The sequence below is a fragment of the Macrotis lagotis genome, chromosome 8 (genome assembly GCF_037893015.1).
Source record: "Macrotis lagotis isolate mMagLag1 chromosome 8, bilby.v1.9.chrom.fasta, whole genome shotgun sequence".
NCBI lineage: Eukaryota > Metazoa > Chordata > Mammalia > Peramelemorphia > Peramelidae > Macrotis > Macrotis lagotis.
Genome location: NC_133665.1, coordinates 154,245,589 through 154,270,962, shown reverse-complemented (window position 1 = coordinate 154,270,962; position 25,374 = coordinate 154,245,589). Strand labels below are relative to the sequence as shown.

The following is a 25,374-nucleotide window of genomic DNA, read 5'->3' as shown; positions in this document are numbered from 1 at the left end:
GGTTCTTTCATTCTTAACTCTCAATTGTTATCTATCAACAGCTATATTTTCTTCACTTTCCCTTATTCTAATGGATTAATACCATGACTTTCTCTTTGACTGGGTAAGGGGTACAGTGTGAACATATTTGTGTTAATTGGCAGAGTGGTACTTCTGAAGACAGTTATCAACAAAAGTTAAGAAAAGTCATTCTTGCTTCGATGTGAGTTTTTAATTTTCTATTTACTTATTTTCAGATTGTCATGTCAGTCACTTTTTTGAGTTCCTTTAAATCTATTCTAAGATAAAGAAAGGTTTCTTTTGAAGATGACTTGCTAAATGACACAGGATTAGCATATAAATTCTATCTTAATTATGATAATCAGGTGCAAAGATCATTAAAAGACAATATAAATAATTTGATCGAAACTGCCTTCTGGAGCGATGTTTTACCTCTAAACTGAATTGTCGAGTCACAGTTTATCCATATTTTCACAGCATCTTATTGAATTCATTTTAATCCCATCTATTTGACATTTACCAGATCTCAGGAAAATTAGAGAGTCAATTAAAATTTCATGGTCTATAGTATTATCTTTAGACAGAACTTTAATCTATTCTCTAGTTAATAATCTTACTATTAAAATGGCAAATTGCTCCACTTTTAGCAGTGAAAAATTGTAATTTCCCAATACCCTAAACCTTCTAGATTTATGAAATATAGCAGTTGCTGATCTTTCAGGGTCTCACTGCTTCGAGAATGTGTTTTTAGAAATCAGATAATCCATTCCATAATCTTTGAGACATTTCAGTTAAATATAAATACACCGAATTTATAATGTATATATGTAATATATGGATATAAACCAAATCCATACATTTATGCATGTGTGTATGTATTAATTCATTACAAGAGCTTATGATCAAATAGTCCTTGGTTTTAAAAATTGAAGGCTTGAATTTTTTTATCTTCCTGAAACCAACACATTATAAACAGACATTTAAAAAAATTTAAAAAATAGCAAAGTTGTAAACCAATCTCCTCATTTTTCAGATAGCAAAAATAAGGACCTGAGATTAATTACAACAGTGGGTCAGAGGCAAGATTTCTTTCCAATTCTTGTTAAAACTGATCTCTCCATCCCATTGGATTTTAATGTGTTGTTATCAAGAAGATGCTCAAATAAGAGTAATAGGATGACAGTTTAGGGGAAAGAGTAGGTAATTCAATATGTAATCTTTAAATCATCTTTCAAAATGTTTTATTATAAAAAATTGAAAGGTTTCAATGTTTTTGATGCTATTACTATGCAGAAATCACTAAATTTTATTGCTCTCAAGAACTTTGACATCTTTTTTACTCAAAATCTTTGTGATTCTCTCATATTTATTTTATCCTCAGTTCTAATGCTCTATATGACAATCAACATGATATTATTCTGATATCTCTATAGATTCAATTTATGATCTTGTCTCACAAAAATAAAAATTAAAACATGTTGCCTGCATTTCTATATTTTATATCACTATAGATTTCCTTTATATATTTTGATTAAATGAATTGTTTATACAAAGTGGAAAATCATTTACATACTCTAGCATTAATCTTTTAAGAATTGTTTCTCTAATTTTGGGGAACATTTAACTTTCTTGAAAGAAGATAATAGGGGCGGCTAGGTGGCGCAGTGGATACAGCACCGGCCCTGGTGTCAGGAGTACCTGGATTCAAATCTGGTCTCAGACATTTAATAATTACCTAGCTGTGTGGCCTTGGGCAAGCCACTTAACCCCATTTGCCTTGCAAAAAAAAAGTAAAAAAAAAGAACTAAAAAATAAAAGAAAGAAGATAAGAACATTGAACAATGAAAAATCAGTAGATTGCAGTAGATGAAATTCAATTCCATAGAATTTAGGAAGACTTTAATATCATGTAGATAATACAATGGGTTCCAGTGAGAAAAGAAATAAAAATGATAACTACCCTCTTGAAGTTTATATTGAGGATAGAGATTTAGAAAAAGACCCAAGTGAAAATATGTTTAATAAATTTCCATATAGGAAAATGAAAGGCTAATTCATTTTGCATGAAGAATGTATGTCAAAATTTTTCAGTAGCAACATATTACTTCATAACTTTTCCATTATTAATTTAATATTATATAATACCAAAATTAGTTATATTTCATATATATTTCAAAAATATATTTCAGAGCATTCAGTTTATCTATTTTTCACTACCATTCACTTTTTCTACTCTTCACTTTACTTGATCATGTGGAGATCAATGGTGGGATGATAGTTGTTTTCAAATACATGCATGGTTGTCATACAGAAAATGCATGAAACTTATATTGTTAATAAATATTTTGTAATTTGCAGTTTAGGCCCCCTTTGTTTATTTTTACCTTTCTTATATGACTTGCCTGTTCCTTACTTACTTTAATTGTAAAATGAGAGGGATTGACTAAACAAGCCCTATGATCTCTTCCATTTCTTAATCTGCGATATTTTGTAATTATGTAATTTAGTTCAATCTAAATCAGCATAACATAGGAACTCCATGGTTTCTTCTATTTCTTCTATTTCTTCTCTTCACTTTAACACAAGTGTCATTTAGTAGACAGAATTTCTTATCATGGCTATTTGTGCCTTATCCAGCAAATAACACAGATCAATGTAGATGAAATAAAATCAACAAATGAAATGTAACAAAACAATTGCGTTATTTGTCATACTCTAGTGGCTTTGATTTATATATGTTTCAATTTCTTTCCTTTTTAAAAATTTCTTTTTCTGCCTGAGTTATCTTAATGTATCGCTTTCATTTCATTATTCAACTAAGAAACTTGCAATGGTTTCTCATTACCTACTGAATAAAAGCAGCAACTATAATCGTTTCATTTTTGATGTTTCACCATCTCATCCAAATGTAGCATTCAAAGCTTTGGTCATAGTCTTCTCTTTTATCCATGCTGTGTACTGAAAACACTCCAGTTTATATTTCATCCTCCTTTCTTATGTTGCCCTCTTCTGTCTCTGTCCCGATTTTGCAACATATCTTTTGGTGCCTAAATTCAACTCAGTCTGATTGTTCTTTGAGGTCATTCCCTTCAAGATACAAAACAGGAAGCAGTTCTCCAAAGTATCCATGCCTCTGCTTTTCCTTCCCCCATAGCTCTTCATTCTCCCTCAGCTAATTTCTTATTTCTCATATTTCTCAACGTGTTTTGCCTAGACCAGTTCACATGTGATAACTGGATAATTTCCAATTATCACATTATTTTTAGATGTCTCAATGTTCATTTTTCCACATCTCGCCCCACCTTCTAAATAAGCTTCTAAAATATATGTTCTTTTCTTGTTTTGTTGTTTCCCTATTTATTCTTTTGATGAAAATCTATTTTAATTTTAACTTTATCTGAGATCAAGGTTACTACACCAGTTATTTTTGCACAATAAATTCTACTCCTGATCTTTTATTTTGTTTCATTCATTTTATAACTTTCCTGAAAGCAACAACCCCTGCTCACTCCTTTACTTTACTTTACCTCTACCTCTACCTACTATTTACTCCTCCTATTCCTTAACCAACTCCGCTAAGAAACATTACTTACAAACTCTTCTATATCCTTCACTTGAGCTAATCAACACGCTTCTCTACTTCCTTATCCTATTCCTTCATTTTCCAAGGCAGTTCCCTTCCTATCGCCTTAGCTTCTTATTTCTTTTTGAATTCAGAATACTTTAATACTGTTCTTGATATAAATATATTGCTCCCTCTTTAACCCAGGTCAGATGAAAAAGTAGGTTCTTTTCTAACTCCATTTCTATTCTCTTTCTCTGGCATGATGACTTCACAAAAAATGTTTACCCTTCATTCCCAGGATCATAAAGAAAATTCTCTATTTGACTTTTGATACCTTTCCCCTTATAGATCATTTTCTATTTATACTATACATAGATGTTGTGTCCTTACTTATTAAAATATTTTGTATTCATTGAACATATGAGTTTATTGGGGTCAGAAACGGAGTGTTGGACATTTATATACCAGATATTTAGCACAATGGCATGTATTGTTTGAATTCAGGAAATGTCAAAGCAAGGCTGTAAGAATGGTCAAGGAAGAATTGTTCATGTGGAAAATTGGAAAGGTAAAGAGTTAATCGTGAAATTGATTTTTTTTTACTCTCTCTACCCTTCCCCCAGTCTTCTTTTACTGTCATATTGGTTGAGATTTCCTCACTTCAATGAATTACTGAAAATGGAACCCATATAGTCACAACTTTTCCTCCTTCATTTCTCACATTAAAATTTATATATATTTAAATAAAATAAAAATTAATACAGATAGAATGCCATAAGGAATCTTCTTTTTAAAAGACACATCTTAAAAATCACTATAATAATTGACTACAACTCAGAACAGTGTCTCCAGGTAAGGACCACTTGATGCTGAATTCTTTGGACAGGATAATCAGTATAATGAACAGTATTTCCAATAAAATTTTGGCAATATCATGTGAATGGATTATGATATATGAATAACTGGAAAATTAACATCATATAAATATTGTTTTTTTCAAAATATCAAGGAATTATTCATATATATATATATATATATATATATATATATATATATATATATATATTTCTAGAATGCTATTCCCTGGGAATATGGTTCATAAATTGTTTTAAAAAGTTAAACTTATTTATACAACAGAATAAATTATTCAACTTATTCAGCAGAAAAGTTGGTATTTATGGTATTTATGAATTACTGCTTCAAACTAAAACTAAAATCAAGATTTATATCAATGGGCTAAATGAACATATAATTCACCCTATACAAAACAACAGCATAGATATATCATTTGGAAGACAAAATGTAATACTATATCTAGGGTTTAAAAAAAAGCCAATATTCCAAAGCAAGTGGTGTCCAGGAAAGCCATCAGAAGGCTCTTAGCCTCAACAAACATCAGTAACTGAGGTCCCATGATCCTGGTTCAGCATGGCAGTGGTACAAAAGTTCAGTTTTAGAAACCTCCAGAAAATGTTCAGATGACAAATTGGGAGCACTAGAATCCTGGCACTACAGGCACAACTAGGTTAATTAATTCCGGGATGGTGGGGAAGGCACCAGCACCTTAAGCCAGAAAGGAGAAAGCCAGTGAGTAGGCTCCTGGACACCAGCAAAAGCAGATTTATTCAATGCCCCTGTTGCCCAGGAGCAGAGTTCAACTTAATAATAAATAAATAAATATAAACAAACAAATAAGCAAACAAATAAATAATTAATGAAACAATAATAGAAAAGAGAAAGAAAATAAGAGACCACTAATCTTAGAAAGTCACTTTGGCAACAAGGAAGCCAAAAAGAATCTTCTGAAGAGTAATGAGATAAAATGCCTACCTGTAAGCCTCAAAGGGAAATACAATTGAACTCAAGACCAGGAAAGTTTTCTTGAAAATGCTGTAAAAGGTTTTTAAATAATAAAGGAAGAGAAGCAGAAGAAAAACGGAGAACAATAACAAAAGAAATGAGAGGTATATAAAGATCTATCATGTTGGAAAAATTCCTTGAGAAAAATAACTCTTTAAAACTTAGATTTAACGAAGTGGAAAAAAGATACATCAAAAATGCATCAATAAAAATTATAATTGGAAAAGTAAAAACTAACAACTATGAGACATCAAGAATCACTCAAACAAAATCAAAAGAATGTAAAAAGAAAAATGTAAAAATACATCATTGGAAAAACAACTTACTTGGAAAATAGATCTTGAAGAGATAATTTGTAAATTATTGAATTTCCTGAAAGCCATTGTCAAATAAGAACCTAGTAAACATCTTTTAAGAAGTTATGAAAGGAGAGGTAGAGTCAAGATGCTGAACAGAAGCCAGGGACTACATTAAGATGTCTTGGGATTCATTCAGAGACCATACTAATAAAGTCTCATGACTTATTCTGGAGTGAAAGAACCTCAAATGAACAGAAGTAAAACATTTTCTAACAAGATTTGTGTCAGGAGAAAGAGAAACTTGACAAGGGGAAATGTATAGAAGACAGGGAAGAGAGTTGAAATAACAAGGACAAAGTGTAGAAGAGGCCAAGTAGAAGTTCTGTCACAGTGGAGAACCCTTGCATCCCAACTCAGAAGGCCAAGAGCATAGCTGACCAACTAGGAGGACTCCAATACAGGTACACAAGACCCCCTGTTCAGCTAACATGACTGGGCTAGACAGCCTAATCCAGTGAAGAAACTACTAGCATTCTAAACACAGAATCCTCCATACAGTGAGCAATTTCCCATATTCTCAATATGGAAAGTCTGTAAGCAGTTCCCTCTCCCAACACAAGAACTCAAAATAAATTTTAAAAAAGTCAGAGAAAAGCAAATATTATAGAAAATTATCTTGGAGATAAGGAAAAGCACAAGAACATATATCAGAAGAGTATGGCAAAAAATCTACTACATGTGAAGACCCAGAGGAGAATATGATTTATTCTCCAGCCCAAAAATCTTCTTGGAAGAGCTCAAAAAGGATTTTAAATATCAAATAGAAAAATTCAGAAAAGAAATGCAAGAGAAATTCAACATCTTGCTAAAAGAAATTCAAGAAAATGAAAAAAAAAATAGAAGCATGTATAAAATATCTCACCTCATTGGAAAAATAACTGACCTAGAAGATCGAAATAGGAAAAATAATTTAAAAATTATTGCCCTATCTTAAAGTCATGATAAAATATATTTGAAGGGGCAGCTAGGTGGCGTAGTGGATAAAACACCGGCCCTGGAGTCAGGAGTACCTGGGTTCAGATCTGGTCTCAGACATTTAATAATTACCTAGCAGTGTGGCCTTGGGAAAGCCACTTAACCCTGTTTGTCTTGCAAAAACCTAAAAAAATATTATTTGATAATATCTTTCAAGAATTCAACAAGGAAAACTTGCCTGATCATCTCCTGAAAGAAATCACAAAATGAAAAACCAAGGATTATTGTGATGAAATTCCTGAATCATCAGATCAATGAGAAAATCCTGTAGGCAACCAGAAAGAAGCAATGCAAATAAATATTAAGGAACCACAATCAGTATTACATAAAACTTAGTAGTATCAAATTTAAAGGGTCAAATAATCTGGAATATGATTTTGGAGGGTAAATGAACTTGGATTACAACCAAGAATCAATTACCCAGAGAAACTGAGCATACTGTTTCAGGGGAAAAGATGTATATTTAATGAAATGCAGCTTTCAAATAATCCTGATTAAAAAAAAAAAAAACCCAGATGAACAGAAAATTTAGCCATCAAACATGAGACTTGAGATAGCTATAAAGGTAAATGAAGCAAAAGAAAAAGAAAAATTAAACTGTTACATCCTTACAATGGGAGGATGATTGTCATACCTCTTGAGAACTATATCTCTATTAGAAGGAGTAAACAAAGACAGAAGCTATAGGCATAAATTGATTTTGATGAGATGATTTTAAAACATTAAGACATTAAAAGAAAGGAAGGTACTGGGACAGGAAGAAAGGTGTGCCAGAATGGAGCAAATTACATCACAAGAAAAAACAAAGTACTTATTAAAGTAGAGGGAAAGAATGAACGTAGTGAAGATTGCTTGATTATTATTGTCATCAGAGGTGGCTCAAAGAGAGAATGATTTTTTTCATTCAGTTGAGTTTATAAAATCATCTCATTCTTCAGGGAATTAGGAAGGGTAGGGGAGAAGGGTAGGAGGAACTGATAAAAGGGAAGGAAAAGTCATAGGGAAAAGGGGAAAGATGGGTGATGGCAAAAACAAGAGCAACAACTTTAGGGAGATGGTGTTCAGAAGTTATAACCTGGTGAGTAGGGATGAGGTGAAAAGTATAATAATAATACAAATGGAGGGAGGAAATAGGATGGATGGTAATAAAGAGTCAATAGCTTTTATTTTGAATATGAATGGGATTAACTCTTCCATAAGATGTAAGCATATAACAGTGGATTAAAAAAACCAGGACCTTACAATATGTTGTTTACAAGAGTCACTTTAAAAACAGAGAGATACACAGAGTAAATGTAGAATGATGGAGAAGAATCCATTCTGCTGAAGTGAAAAAAAGGATAACTAGCAATCATTATGTCAGAAAAAACAATGGTAAAATATTTATTAAAAGATATAAAGAAGGCAACTATATCTTCCTATTACCATAGACAATAAATTAATATCAATAGTATGCATATATACACAAGTTCTATTACATCCAAAATCTCAGAGGAAAAGATGAAAAAGGAATATTTAGACAGCAAAAGTATTCTGGTAGGGAATCACAACCCCCTTTGTCAGAATAAGATAAATCTAAAAATAAATTAAATGAGAAGGAAGTTAAGAAGATGAACAGAATTTTAGAAATATTAGATATGATGTACCTTTGGAAAAAATGAATAGAGATTAAAAGAAATACATCTTTTTCTCATTGACATATGGAAAGCAAATAAAATTGACTGTTTTAGGGCATAAAAATCACAATAATGCAAAAAAGTAGAAATATTATATACATCATTTCCATAATATGATACAATAAAAACCATGTAATAAAGGGCTAGGGAAAAAGGAATTAGAACTTAATTGGAAAGTAAATAGTCTAATTTTAAAGAAGTGAATAAAACAACAAATCATAGAAACAAATAATAATTTTGGCCAAGGCAATAGCAATTATGATAAGACAATTCTATTTCATTTGCTCATTCATCTCCATAGTAATCAAACTATCATTTTATAAATTTAGAGAAAATTAACAAAATTTGCAAGGAAGATTAAAAGATTAAAGAATATCAAGGGGCTAAAAAATAAATGCAAAGGAAGGTGGCCTAACGCAACCAGATCTACAACTATATTATATTGTATCAATAAACAAAATGAGTTGGTACCAACTATGAAATAAAGTAGTTGTGGGGCAGAGCCAAGATGGCAATAGGAGAAGATCCTCTCTTTTAGGTGCTCCCTCTCAAAACTTATAAAACAACGACTCAATTTTCAAGAGACACAACCCACAGACGGATCCAGTGAGGCAGTTCTCCAGCCCAAGGTAACCTGGAACATAGAAGAAAGGCTCTACTCCACCAGGTTAGAGGGGTAGCTGCCAGAGTGAAGGAACTTGAGCCTCGTGGAGGATCTAGGCAGCACAGATCCAGGAACCAGAAGCAGGTTGAGCGGGTAAGCAGGAGCTCCCAAGGCAACTCAGCCTTGAGTACTCAGTCACATAGGGGAGTACAGAGAGACTTCCTAGGTCTGTCCTTTGTCCCTAGAACAGGACTCTGGGGCTTTGATCACATTCAGATCCTGATTGCAGTCTAGGCCCCCCATAGAACAGGAGGGCCTCTCCCACCTCAGCCCTTTGGCAGAGGGTGTGTTTGTTGTTATTCACACATCAGGAGGGAGGACAGAGATTCACACACTGAGATCCTTGTTGGGGGGGCGGTCCCAATAATACTCAAAAGCTCAGGAAGTACTTTCTGCACTGGGTCCATATGGCATTGTTCGTGGTTTCCATAGTAACTTTCAAGGGAAACTTTTGCAATGTCTGGAGCCCTGGATGTCTTGCAGATGGAGGAGGATATCCTCAAATTCCTCGCTGCAGGCACCCATTTGGGTGACACCAATTTGGACTTCCAGATGGAACAGTATATGTACAAAAGGAAGAGTGACAGCATCTAAATCATTAATTTGAAGGGAACTTGGGAAAAGCTTCTGCTGGCAGCTCATGCCATTGTTGTCATTGAAAATCCAGCTAATGTTAGTGTCATCTCATCCAGGAACACTGGCCAGAGAGCTGTTCTGAAATTTGCTGCTGCCGCTGGTGCCACACCTATTGCTGGACACTTCACTCCATGCACCTTCACTAACCAGATCCAGGCAGTTTTCAGGGAGCCTCACCTCTTGGTGGTCATTGATCCTCGTGCAGATCATCAGCCTTTGACTGAAGCATCATATGTTAACCTTCCAACTGTTGCACTGTGTAACACAGACTTCCCACTTCACTATGTGGACATTGCCATTCCATGTAACAACAAGGGAGCTCACTCAGTGGGTCTGGTGTGGTGGAGGCTGGCCCGAGAAGTCCTACGGATGCGTGATACCATCTCCCATGAACACCCATGGGAGGTCATGCCTGATCTTTACTTCTACAGAGATCCAGAGTAGACTGAAAAGGAAGAGCAGGCCGCAGCTGAGAAGGCAGTAACAAAAGAGGAATTTCAGGGTGAATGGACTGCACCTGCCCCAGAATTCACTGCTGCTCAGCCAAAGGTGGCTGATTGGTCTGAGGGTGTTCAAGTGCCATCTGTGCCCATTCAGCAGTTCCCTGCTGAAGATTGGAGTGCTCAGCTGGCTACTGAGGACTGGTCTGCAGCTCCTACTGCTCAGGCCACTGAATGGGTAGGAACTACCACAGAGTAGTCCTAAGTTTTACCCAGATGCTCTAATAGTGTTGGGAAAATGCTGATGGAAAATAAACATTGGTTTCTTACCAGAAAAAGCTCAGGAAGCACCCCCAAACCAGGCATAGGCTGGAGAAATGAGTAAACAGAGGAAAAAAAGAACACCATTGAGAAATACTTTGTCAATGATACCAAGAAGGATCAAAATACTCAGTCAGAAGATGAGGAAGTCCAAGCTCCTGCAGCTAAAGACTCCAAGAAAAACAGAAATTGGCATCAGGCTATGACAGAGCTCAAAAAAGATTTTGAAAATAAAGTGAGGGAAAAAAGAAGAAACATTGGAAGAAATGAGAGAGATGCAGGAAAAACATGAGAAGTCAGCAGTTTAGTCAAGGAAATCCAAAAAATGCTGAAGAAAATAGCATGTTAAAAACCAGTTTAGGCCAAATGGATAATAGAGGTCAAAAAGTTATTGAGGAGAAGAATGCTTTAAAAAGCAGAATTAGCCAGACAGAAGAAGAGATAAGAAAGCTCTCTGAGGAAAACAAATCCTTCAGATCTAGAATGGAACTGAAGGAAGCTGATGACTTTATGAGAAGTCAGGACACAATACTTCAAAACCAAAAGAATGAAAAATTAGAAGAAAATGTGAAATCTCTCATTGAAAAAACAAATGAACTGGAAAACAGATTCAGGAAAGATAATTTAAAAATTATTGGGATACCTGAAAGTCATGATCAGGAAAAGAGTCTTGACATCATTTTTAAAGAATTCCTACAGGAAAATTGCCCAGATATCCTAGAAGCAGAGGGCAAAATAGAAATTGAGATAATCCACTGATGTCCCCCACAAAGATATCCAAAGAAAAATACCCAGGAATATTATAGCCAAGTTCCAGAACTCCCAAGTCAAAGAGAAAATATTACAAGCAGCCAGAAGGACACAATTCAAATATCACGGAGCTGCAGTCAGGATCACACAGGACTTAGTAGCAACTACATTAAAGGCTCATATGACTTGGAATATAATATTCCAGAAGCCAAAAGAGCTTGAAATGCAACTGAGAATAAACTACCCAGAAAAACTGAACATCCTCTTCCAGGGAAAAAGATGGACTTTCAATGGACCAGGGGAATTTCAAATGTTCCTGTTGGAATGGCCAGAGCTGAACAAAAAGCTTGTTCTTCAGGTACAGGACTCAGGTGAAGCATAGACAGCAGAGGTGAAGGGTAAACTATGAGGGACTTGATGATGAACTACATGTATTCCTGCACAGAACAATGATACTGATAATACTCATAGGAAACTGCTCATTTAATAGAGCAAGTAGAAGGAATTTTATGGATGAAGCACAGGAGAGAGCTGAGTTTGAAATTTATATGTTGTAAAAATGGAGTCAATAGCAAAAAGGGAAATGTAATGAGAGTAAGAGAAAGAAGAGGTAAGAATAGGCTAAGATTTTCATATAATAAGATTTTTTTTATTACCATGAACTGTTGAAATGATATGGCAGGGGGGAAGGTGAGGGGGAATAAGGAAACCTTTGCTCTCATCAGAGGTGGTTCATAGAGGAAGCAGCATATATATACTCAATGGGGTATAGACATCTGGAATAAGAAGGAGAGAAGGAGGACGGGGGATGGGGGGGATGTGAGTGATGGAGGAGAGCGTGGACCACTGGGGAGAGTGGTTAGATGTAACACATTTTCTTTTTTACTTCTTGCAAGGAGCTGAAATTGGATGGCCTGTCTGGGACAACAGGGCCAGGAGGTTGCTGGGCCTTAGGGGTGGTATGTGGGCTCAGGGCCTCTTGAGCCCAAGGCTGGTGATTAGTCTGCTGTGCCACTTAGCTACCCTACAGCACATTTAAGAAGAGGGACATAGTGAAAAGAGAGTCAAAAATATAGTGCATGTTAATGGGGAAGTGCAAATAGAGGGAACTGTGATCAGCAATGGTAAAATTGGAAAATTTCGGAAGTAGCTTTTGTGATGGACTTATCCCTTATCCTAAAGAATGTTATCCACATATCAAAGCACATTTATTATTTATTATTATTATTATTATTATTATTATTATTATTATTATTATTTTGGGGGGATAAGGGTTTGCAGGGCGGATGGGGTTGGGTGGCTTGCCCAGGGTCGCACGGTTGAGTGATTGTTCGGTGTCTGTGGCTGGATTTGTATCTGTGTGCTCCTGACTCCAGGGTTGTTGCTCTGTCCACTGCACCTGGCCACCATTATTATTGTTATTATTATTATTATCATTATCATTATCATTATTTTATTTTATTTTATTTTGTTGGTTTTTTTTTTTCAGGGCAAGGGTCACATAGCTGGGTGACTGTTGGGTGTCTGGGGCTGGATTTGGGCTCAGGTGCTCCTTACTCCAAGGCTGGTGCTCCATCCACTGTGCCACTTAGCTGCTCCTATTATTATTTTTATTTTTATTTTTTCCCTCTTCCTTTTACTTTATTGCTCATGAGGGTCTATATTTTTTGGGGAGGGTATTGTGTTTACACTTACACAAGAATATTTTAATAATGTATAAAAAAACATTTGTATAAAAATAAATTAATACAAATAAAAAATAAAAATAGAGAAAAAAATAAAAAAAGAAAGTAGTGGGATTTAGGAATAGGTTAGATACATAAGATTCCATAATAAATGAATATAGTAAATCTATGGTTTGAGAAACCCAAAGATTACTTTTTTTTAAAAATCGCTTAATATTTTGAATAAGAACTTCTGGGAAACTGGAAAAAACATAGGGCAGAAACATAGGCATAGGTCAGCAACTCACAATCAGTAACAAGATAAGGTCAAAAAGGAATGCAATGTGAACAAAAAAAATGATACTATAAACCAATAAGTTAAGTAGGAGAGGGAAGGAATATGTTGCACCTGTTAGATCTATGGAAAGGGAAAGAGTTTATGCTAAAACAGTAGATAGGAAACATTATGAAATGCAAAATAGCTCATTTTAATTTCATTAAATTAAAAAGAATTTGCACAAACAAAACAATGAAACCAAGATTAGAAGGAAAGCAGAAAACTGCTAAACATTTTTTCCAGTGTTTCTTGATAAAGGCAGTCAAATTTATAACAATGTAAATCATTCCTAAATTTTCAAAGGATGTGAAGAGTCAAGTTGATGATTTAGTTAAATTATCTATAGTCATAGCAAAAGTGCTCCATATCTCTTTTGAATGGAAAAATGAAAAGTAAAACTACTTAATATGAGAGAAAAGGAAAATAATAAATGTTGGTAGGGATGTGAGAAAACTGGGACACTAATGTACTCTTAATGGAATTGTGAACTGATCCAACCAACCTGGAGATCCCTTTGGTTCATAACCAAAAACTCTTTCAAATTGTACTTATATTTTGTTCCACCTATGCCACCACTAGGTTTTCATCTCAAAGAGATCATAAAAAAAGAGAAAGGACCCAACAAGTTTAAAAATATTTTGAGCCGTTCCTTTTCTGGTGACAAACAATTGGAAATTGATGATTTGGAATAAAAATGACTGAGTATGATATGATTTATGAATGTAATGGAACATTACTTTTCTATGAGAAATGTTGAGCATGTGGATTGAAGAAAAAACGTTTGAAGGACATACATAAATTAGTAATGAGTGAAGTGAATAGAACCAGCAATACATTGTTTAAAGTATTAATAATGTTGCATGATAATCAACTATGTTTGACTTGGTTCTTCTCAACAATATATTTTTTCAAAGACAATTCTTAAAAGAAAAAAAAAATTTATGGAAAATGTCACATCCAGAGAAAAACTATAGAGTCTAAATGTAGATTAAACCATATTATTTTAACTTTACTTTTTTGAAATTTTCCCTTTTTTTGATTCTTCTAACATTACTAATATGGAGATATTTGGCATAATTTTACATATATATACATATATATATATGTATATATATAAAATCTATATAAAATCTATATCACATTAAATGTTGTCTTGGTAATGGGGGAGGTAAAGGAAGTTTGGAAAAAATTTTTGGCACTCAAAATCTTAATAAAAGAATGTTGAATAGTTTCTTTAATAAATTGAATGTAGGGAAGGCTAGGCGGCACACTGGATAGAGCACCAGCCCTGGAGTCAGGAGTGCCTGAGTTCGAATCTGATCTTAGACACTTAATAATTACCTAGCTGTGTGGCCTTGGGCAAGCCACTTATCCCCATTGCCTTGTAAAAAAAGAATTTGAAATGTGCGGCAGCTAAGTGGTATAGTAGATAGTGTACCAAATATGGAGTCAGGAAGACCCGGGTTCAAATCTAGGATCATCCACATAATAATCACCTAGCTATATGACCTTGGAAAAGTCATATTACCCCACTGCCTTGCCCCCCCAATTCTGGTTATTAGTCCATTTTTTAAAATCTGCTGTCATTTCATGGGTGAGTTCATCCCATTCACATTCACAATTATTTGCTAACTTCATGGTATTTTCCTCTCTGTCTCTGTCTCTGTCTCTGTCTCTGTCTCTGTCTCTGTCTCTGTCTCTCTCTCTCTCTCTCTCTGTCTCTCTCTCTCTCTCTCTCTCCTCTGTCCCTCTCTTTCTTTTTCTCACTCATTCTCCACCCTGAGCTCCTTTAGTTTGTGTGTGTGTCTGTGTGTGTGTGTGTGTGTGTGTGTCTGGCCACTACTTTCTTTTATCCATCCTCCCTCTAATCTTCCCCCCCGCCAAAAAAAAATCTAATTTCCCTTCCATTTCCCTATTAGGCAAGATAAATGGTTTCTATTATCAACTAATTTTGTGTGTTTGTGTTTGTATTTGTGTGTGAGTGTGTGTGTATGTGTGTGTGCTGATGTGCTTGATACATGTGGAATGTGTCTGGGTATGTATGTGGCTTTGCCTATATTTTCCCTCTTTGAATAAATTTAGATATTATTGAAGTTTAAGTATCACCCCTCCACCATTTTCTCCTCTGCAGTTAACTTTTCTATTTATACTCCTTTTATTTAAGATAATTTCCCCTTTCCATTCTCCCTTCATTCAGGGTATCCCTCTTTCTTTTATATCCAATTTTTACATCATTCCAACAAAAATCAATTCACTCCCTGCCCCCTTTTTATATATTTCCTCTGTCCTAATGATACTTTTTAGAATATGCATGCATCTTCCTTTCATGTAGAAAGGTAAATAGTTTTAACTTTTTTGAGTCTCTTATGATTCCTTTTTCATGTTTACCTTTTTATACTACTTTTAGTCTTCTTTGTCAGAGTCAAATTTTTGTATTCAGCCCTGCTTTTCATCAGGAAACCTTGAAAGTCCCTTACTTCATTAAATATTCATTCTTTCCTTGATGGATTATACAGAATTTTTCTAGAAAGTTTATTGGCTGTACTCCCAGCTATTTTACTTTACAGAATAAAAGATTCCAAATCAGCTTTTACTTTTCCATGACAGTTGCTAAATTCTGTGTGACTCTATCTGTGACTCTATTGTATTTGAATGACTTCTTTTTGACTGCATGGAAATATTTCTTAAGAGCTCTAGATTTGGTTATGATGTTTCTGGGAGTATTCATTTTGGAATCTCTTTCAGATAATGATTGGTTAATTTTTTCAATTTCAATTTCTTCCTCTGGTTCTAGGATATCAAGTCATTTTTCCTTGATAATTCCTTGAAATATGATGTCCAGGAAATGTCTTTCATCATGTCTTTCAGGTAGTCCAATAATTCTTAAATTATCTCACCTTCATCTCTTTTCTAGGTCAATTGTTTTTTTTTCAAAATTATGTTTCATTTTTTTCCATTTTCTTCATTCTTTTGACTATATTTAAAATGCTATTCACTTTTAAGTCCAAGTTCCAACATTTCTGGATGATATTCTTCATTGAGATTTTTTTTAAATCTCTGTTTCTATTTGGACAATTCTACCTTTTAAGAAATTATTTCCATTAATGGTGTTTGCATATCCTTTCCATTTGGCAAATTCTGTTTTTAATAAGTAAAATTTTCCAGTATTTTTGTACTTCTTTTTTAAACCAAATTGTTATTTTTTCACAATGCCTTCTCTTCCTCCAGTTCCCTTAATTATTTTAATATCTCCTTTCATTTAATTGCTAAATGATTTTCAGCCATAGCCATTTTTATCAGACTTGTGTCCAATGCACATTTTTTCCTTGAGGTTTTGTAAATGTTTGATTTGCCTTCATTATCTTTTTCTGAGTTTGTGTCTTGATCTTTTCTACCAGTATAACACCTTTTTCATTCTCAAGTTCTTTTTATGTTTGTTCATTTTTCTCTATTTCTTGATTTAGAATTTTTGTGTTACTATTGTACTATGTTCTTGGAATGTGGGGCTAGAGGGAATGGGGTAGCCACAGATCAAGTTTCAGGTTTGCTGCTGTTGCTGTTGTTTTGTTTTGTTTTGCACTGCTATTTTCAAAACTACTTCTGGGAACCTGAATTTTTTTATTACTTTCATGATGGAGAGATCTGGGCAGAAGGTTAGTTACTTTTCTTCTTGTCTGCACTCTGATTTTTATGCAGGAATGACCCTTTATCCCTTAGGAATGCAATCACTACTATGTCTCAAGTCTCTTTTGCCTTGAGGTCAGAAATCATACTGTTCCCTAGAGTCTCGGATCTTTTGATTTTCAGCATCCCAATTTCCTTGCATTCAAAAACATCACTTCTCCCATTCAAGTTAAAACAAAACTGTTATTCACTGTCCCAGAAATATGACCTAGAATTGGCTATAGGAAATGGAATTGACAACCAGTATCTAGGCTAGCAAAGTGCTCCATTTACTTCCTTACCATCTCCAACCTGAGAACTTCCAGACTGGTGATTTTGTCACCACCCCTTAGTCCCACAGCTAGTGCTTTATCCTCATGTGTTCTAGGCCATATTCCACTTCCAATGACAGATCCGTCTTTCTGACCTCCATCATTGTCTTGGTCTACAAGAATATATCAATTTGACTTTATTTGAGTCTCCTGCTCCAGAATTCAATTTTAGGTATTATTTTCAAGTTGTTCAGAGGGTAATAGAGAGCAATGCTTGCTTTAATTTTATTGTCTTTGTTCCTCTCCCAGAAGTTCCACAGGTAGTTTGAAAAGTCATAGTGAATACATGGCAAACATAACATTCTCAAACTTCACTTCCTAATACAACCAAAGAAGGATTTATTTATAGAATCTATATTACACAGTTTTTCCAATATTTCCAATATATATTTGTGTCATATCAAGAAATAAATAGTTCCATTGAATTTAAAATTGTCCTTAAATTTTATAATGAACTCTTGAATTCTAAAACTTAAATATTATTATGTGATGATTTGAATATTATCCTTTAAGCAATTGGTACTTTCCAATATGTTGCAGAAGGTCTGATTTTTGTAATACATTATGTATTACTGAACACTTCAAATATAGATGTGACAGTTTCTATTTACTTAACAATTAAGTGTTAACTTAATTAACTAATTTACTTAACAATTTAAGTGTAAAAAATTGGAGTTTAACCTCAAATCAGAAATTGATTTGATAAAAAATCATCATTTCATGGAGTATTCTGCTGGAAGAGTGACAACATTTCAAAATGTCCAATTAATTTTATTAGCCATAGTACATAAAATGCATTTATCAGCAATACAATATATTGGAAATATTATTTACATTAAAGATAGATGATTATTAGTTTTCTTGCTGTTCTTTGTTGCTCTTTCATTTTATACAAAATTAGGAATCTGAAAATATTTTTACTTCTGTAAAGATTAAATATTCACTAGTATGATTACTGAGATACAGTATGACATGAAGCATAAAATGTTGGATGGGAAGTCAGGTTCACCTGGGTTCAAATACTGTCTAAGCCATATGTTGGATGGTTATCCTCGTATGATCCTGAAATGCTTTTTCTAAGTTATTTCTCTTCTACAAAATGGGAATACATATATCTATAGTTAAAATTAGTGTAAGGATCAAATGAGATGATGCATGTGAAATAATTTGAAAAATCAAGTACTAAATATGAGTTATTATTATATCTTAAAGAATATATTTTTAAATCTATTAATTCATTTCAAAAATAATTTTATAACTTGAGATAAGCACAACTTAAAATGAATAAATATTCTAGTTTCTCCTCCCATAACATTCAGAAAACTGACTATAATCATTATCATTTTGAAGTTTTCCCTAATTATGGAAAACCTTGCTGTAATGACTTTCATTTTGAAGTTTGTTCTAATTGTAGAGTGGCATAATAATGTCTGATTCTACCAGATATATACAAATTCCAAGGAAATGTCCATAGGTATTGTTTTGTCACAAGCAGAATCAACTTAGCTAATGTTGGAAACTCTGTATATTTCAATTTTTCAGTGAGTACCTAGTGTATTCATCTTTTCATCTTCTGCTATAATTCCTCCAACTTCCATTAAGGAGACATGATTACCTTAGAATCTTAGAAAGCTCTGTGGATCAAAAATAACCAAAATGATACCCTCATGCCATTAAATACAATGATATTTATAATAATTTTTTTGTTTGAAACTATATGGCAATGCTATTATATATGAAGCCCTAGGCTGGTTATTATAAAGAGCTAACTTCATTTCTCTAAAACTGAATTCAATTTTTACTAATGAGCTAAGTAAATTTGTGACCTCAACATATATAGCTAATAGTTAAAATTTTCATTTGTGCAATAACACTATTTTATAACAATATTATTTTTCTATTGAATGTTAAAACAGTCAAAATAATAAATTCATATTTTGAGTTATGTTATATTCATATAATCATTTAGAGGAATTTTCATTCTGAATAAATAATGAGTAACTTCATAATCAGAGGCTGGAATTAAATTGGGGTTTTTTAATAGACTTTTAAAACTTGAGAATTTAATGTTGTCACTACATGTATATTTATAAATCTGGAGACAATAAAATGACCCTGATTCTAATAACATACATTTTACCTTTAGATTCTTTATCTTAGAGGATGGCAGTCTCAAGATATATAATGTTACCAAGTTGGATGCAGGAATATATACTTGCATAGCCATGAATCAATTTGGAATTGCCAAGACCTCAGGCAATCTGGTCATAAAAGGTAATTTTACTTCATTTGTATTTCATGTATGTTGGGAATTTGTGTATCTGATGACACCATACTGAAGTTCTCAAGACCCTGTGCACAATTTTTAATTTTAAGATTCTACCCTAGTTAGCATATCAATCTGCTTGAAGCATTTATATACTTATAGTTATCAATGTCCAGTCATAGAGGGTCAGTGGTTTAGAATTTTGGTAGTGGGTCCATATCTATTCATTTGAACATAGGGTTACCATCACAAAATTTCTCTCAGAGTTGGTGTTTATAAAACCAGCTGAATATAACTTTGTAAGCTAATTAGTCTCAAATTATAGCTTCCACTGAAAATATTTGAGTTTTCTCAAATATCTTCATTGCTGTTCTATGGAAATGTTGATGAAGTCATTTAACTTTTGTGTAATTTGTTAAGAAGAATTTAATTCAGAAACATTACCCTTAGATGTAATTACCTATGTATATAGGCCATGTATGCAACCATATTGAACGTAATGCATTGCTGAGCTTGTAAAATATAACTGTTTCAATAGACAGCTCTTTCAAAGGAGAAAAGAATTAAAATGTATGCCAAAAACATAACATGCATGATTCCCTGCTCTATTCTATCCCAAAAGTCTAGGTCTGTACTGTTGGAGATGTTAAGACAGAATAGTATATTTTAAAGTCAATCAAAATGCATTCTATTCTTCCTAAGAAAATTGTCATCACATGCATTCCCAAAGGACATAATTAGCTTTTGAAGACTTTTCTTTGTTTTCCATCTTTACTATATCACTTTGCTGAACGTTCATATATTAAAATACCAAATTCACTTGAAATGCTCACTTGTCTTGATTGATTTCTTTGAATAGCTAAAATGAGTAACAGTGAAATAGGGTGAGGTGAAAATTGCTAATTGGTCACAAATTTTTGAGTTGTTTATTCAGAAAATTCAGATTTTTTGGAGTTTAAACCAGCTTTCTAAGATTATGAAAATTTTAAGTGGTTATACTTTATCATTCCATCAGTCCATTTAAGTGTCTCAGAGAAGATCAACCAGCACTTCGGTCCCTGAAAGATATCACTGCCAACTTGTCTCAAGGATATTTCATTATGACAACTTTTGTCTGCAGAGCTTGAGCACAATGTGACTTATGAAATGTGATGTGTCAAAATGTACCTGGTGTTTTTCTTTAAAAAAAAGCAGCCTTTCCTAATGATTGATTTGTTATTTTTTTAGACAGAAATGGACTTAGTGCTTCTTACATATACCATGATTGTATTTTTTAACAGAGATTATAGGCAGCTACTTTAACTCAAATCAATAATGGGAAATAACTAACTACTCTAAGAAATGATATGACCTTGCCATTTACCATAAGGAAAATATAGGTAGAGATCAAATGTTCCATCTGAAAAAAAAATGTAGAAAAGACAATCATGGGTTTATTTCCTTAGGACTTCAAAGTTCTTTCATTTAAAATATTTATTAATGTATACTATATATTTATTAGTACCATTATGCCATATTCTAGAGTTAAAAATGGGAGTGGTAATTCTATTTCTTCTCTCAACCAATCAACAAATTGCTCAAATCTATTTAGTAGGCACTGTGCTAAGCTCTGGTGAATTGGATCCAAAACCAGAAGAAACTCTGCCTTCTTTCAAAGAAGGGCATTTGTTCTAAGCAAACTCAGATTATGGTACTAACAACATGGGACTTGTTCATTCTTTAAGAAAAAAAAAAACTTTGGTTGTTTATAACAATGGCATTAGTACTGATTATTTATTAATATCATATCAGTAAAAATTCCAGCAACCACATTATCCTCACCCATAAAGACAACAGAAATGAAGTCACCATATGAGAAGCAGAAAATGAGATGTATATGTCACATATATTAATCCATGATGAATAGTCTATGGATCATCATCATGAAATGGCAATCTAAATATATTTTTGACTATAAAAAATAAGATATTTGTTGGTTTCACAAGGGAGTCAGAGAATCAGGGCACAAAATGTGAAAAAATATAGACTAAATGTTAAAAATAGACTAAAAGATTTAAATCTTTTCTTTCTCAAAATTTGTAATCCCAAGACAGTTCTCTTGTAGGAAATCACAAAACCTCACTTGCAACTCAGTTTCTTCATTTGTAAAAATGAAGTCATTCAAATATATGTTCTCTGAGGTTACTATGACATTTAGGTTTGTGATTTATTACACTATGAATTGCTCGTGAAGTTTTTTAGTTTGAAAATTTTAAGAAAAGAACAAAACTAAAAATGTTGTCATTAACCAATTTTAGTAGTTGACTTTTTTCTTTATTTTTTGCTTTGCTTTTTTTATTTTGTTCTTTTTTTGGTTAGTAATCAAAGTCACTCTCACTCTGTCCACAAATCACAATGTGTATTCTGGCTGACACTGAGGGAAGTCAATGTTCTTCCTCCTTGTTTGTCTTTATCTAACATAGAAAAATTTATTAAAACTTCCTAAATCCAAAAATAATTGATTAACACATTAATTTTCTCTTTCTTTGCAATTGTCTGGAATACTTTGCTAAGAACACATCATCTTATTCTCCCATATGTATGTTTTTGTCTGCTTAAATTGTTCTAAAATTTTCAATGAAGTGTGATGAATGTTTGAATATTTTATGTGCATATATGTAAAGACATATATGACAGTGCATGTGCATATAATTATATAATCTATTAAAATATGTAGCTTAATTTTTCATAAATAGTAATATTTATATAAGATTATAGGTAGAAATATGTTTGTGTTTATATATATATATATATATATATATTGGTTTGGATTTATTTATTCAATACAGATCTACACATAAATATGTTTGTAGATATTATATCTACAAAAAACTTATATCTACTACACCTGAAAATTTTCAATTCAATCAAGTTTAATTTGATAATTATCTTTCAAAAATGATAAGAATGTGTTTTTGTTATTTATTCTTCTAATATTTTGGTAATTATTAGTACCACTAGCAAAAGAAAAAGTCAATGTCCACTGTTGAAATAATTTGATATTGGCATTTGCATTCCATTATGTTATGTTGTCTATTTTTTCTATTTATTTAAAAAATAATGTAAATAGAGAATGAAGTTCATGGCAATATCATGCCTGAAAAGTACATAAAGAATATGAGAAAAGCGGGTTTTAAAATATCACCTCTTTTAGAATTGCTGTATCCATCTTTGTCATGCAAGAAATGTTGCTGTTAGGTAACATGCAAAAGAAAATAGTTAAAAGAACTTTTCTTATTTTTGGCTTTCTTGTCATAGCTAATCTGATATAGGAGGATTCTGTATTTATCTACTTCATTGACTTGAAATTTTCAGTTTCATAAACTCAGTGGGATGAAGTAATTTTCCAATTCTATATCCAAAGTCCAATTAGATCCAATATTACACACTTCCTTGGAAGATGCCAAGTGCAATTTGGGGCTGTTACAGAATCAAAGACTGATGTTTGAAGGGAAACCAGGTTTAGTTGACTTGCTCCTCTGAGAAAGAGACATTGCATTAGATTTAACAAGAGTGTATTTACTAAGAAGTATATGAAAAGCACATAAAAATCAGAAATTATTTGATTTGGCATTTGGAAAATTATTAAAAAGCTGAGCAACAGCAGGCTATACAAATGATCTTGTTTGCAGGCAACATTTGTTTCTGTTTCCCCACTGGAGAAGTTTGGGATGTTCAATTATAGGCCTCATTGCTTCAGCATTATTTTCTAGTGAAATGTCGGAACTTGGAAAAGCATATCTAATGTGCAAATTAAGTTTATTGCTGCTCATTTAGTTGTTTATTCTTTGTGATAGAAGTCTTTATTATGCTAGCATATCGAAGGTCCTATCTGGGTTTCTCCTTCACAATGGAAATATGCTTTAATACCCAACTCGATTTACTAATGGAGATGGAGAGATTATTTGAAACCTAGAGGCTCTCAAAATCACTTAAGAGGATATGAGGTGCTCTGCCTGAATGGAACTGTGTCAAAATCATAAATATGGTATAGGGGAATGGCATGACATATATGGCTATATTAGTCATACTGTGGTTGCTGAGATTTCCAGATATGAATGCTAGTAGGATTTAAAGAAAACTTTAGAAAATTTTAATTTTGCCATTTAAGTTGCAGGTTCCAACAATTGCTACTCAAATATTTATAAATGACAATTAATCAATCACCTAGTAAGCATTTTACCTATTATATGAGAGTCAATTTGATAACTCTTATAGGTACAAAGATAAAATTGAAATTTCTTGCACCTCTATTAAGTATACATTTCAAAAGAATGATTGTAATGTCTTCATAAAAAGGAGCCCTTTGTGAAAAAAAGAGCAGGAAATGAAATATAGTTTTAGAATAAAGTGATTTTTGCAATCAGTTATTAGACTATCTTATTCAAAAGCAACTATCTTTCCCTTAAGTAAAAAAAAAAGTCTGGAAGCAATTGAGAGGATAATTTGAAAGTTTTGTTTTATAATAGTTTATTATCAAAAAGAAAAATCAGAACTCAAAGAAAAATTATCATCGAGTGATTTTTTTGGGGGGGGTAGGGAATGATATTGATGAGTAAATTCCCCTTGCTAAAGTAGACTATCACCTGCTTTGCAATCAGGGAGTCATTGATAATGACCTGGGGCATGAGACATTAATTGACTTGACCATGGTATATATCAGACACAAAATTACCTATTATGACACATTCCCTCTTTGACATGTATATTTGCTTTCATGCACTATTTCATTTTAAGCCTCACAACTACCTTGGGAAATAAAGACTAAAAATGAAGAGCATTGAGACTCAGAAATTCTAAGTGACAGGTGGTGACAGAGGCTGTATTGAATCTCTTACTCATGCCAAAGTTCAAACCTATCGACTGTAACCACACTTTCCTGAATTCCAATGGGAATCTAATCAGTGAAATAACATGAAGGGCAAACCACCAGATTGTTGGTCTGTATTGACACTCATTCTGAAATACGAAATGTCAAACAAATCCTCCACACATACATAATTTAATCTTATTGCAGCAGATTTGTGATTAATGTTATAAAAATTTAAAGAAATAGGAGTCCATCCTTTTTACAAACCATAGAAAAATTTACTCTACTTGAATTTTTTCCTTTTTTCATTGCTTTGTTCACTCTAGTACACTATTTACAATATTGATTTGTACCTAACTCATTAACTTTATTGGATGTTGCTAAATAGTTTGATCTTGTAAGCAAAATATTGGATCGACTGAATTATTAAGTCAGTATTAGCTTTCTGGTCCCACAAAGGAAGATTTGAAAACACATTATATCCTTCTCATGCTTTCATATCTGTCTCTAAAATAGCATAGATAGTATTTGTCAGTTATTCCTAGTTGTATTTTGGGGGCCTTATGATAATTACTGAGAGAAAGAATCTAATTATCTCCCTGAGGATAGCAGAGATTAGCCTCACTTAAACTAACATTTGTTGTATACTGAACACTGTGCCTACTGAGTTGGGAAGGTCTGGGAGTTGCTTTTGTGTTCTGCAATTCAATGGAGGTACTCAGAAAATGTTGTTTACCAAACAACAAAGAAGATTCCACATAGACTTATTCTCCCTTACTCCAATTCCTTAGTAAAACAGAAGTTTTAATCTGGATTCTCCTGGTACATAAAATTTCGGGGAATTTACACAACCCATGCCTATGAACTAAAAAAACAACTTTTCTTTATACTATTTCCAATTCATTCCAATTGAATTCATTTCAATAAACATTTATTAAGCACCTACTGTTAACTATAGAATTATGAAATTCAATCCTATTCTTTTTTTCTCTCTCCAGTCATAATATTCAACCTGTC

The 25,374-nt window shown here is 33.0% G+C and overlaps 1 protein-coding gene across 1 annotated transcript in view; it reads left to right on the top strand.

Annotated features, from left to right (window-relative positions):
* LOC141496560 (contactin-6-like) overlaps nucleotides 1–25,374 on the top strand; it is a 289,341-nt gene that overhangs the window by 138,617 nt on the left and 125,350 nt on the right. The window contains exon 7 of the mRNA XM_074199048.1: nucleotides 19,389–19,516. Coding sequence (XP_074055149.1) covers nucleotides 19,389–19,516 — 128 coding nt within the window. The remainder of the gene's footprint in view (nucleotides 1–19,388; nucleotides 19,517–25,374) is intronic.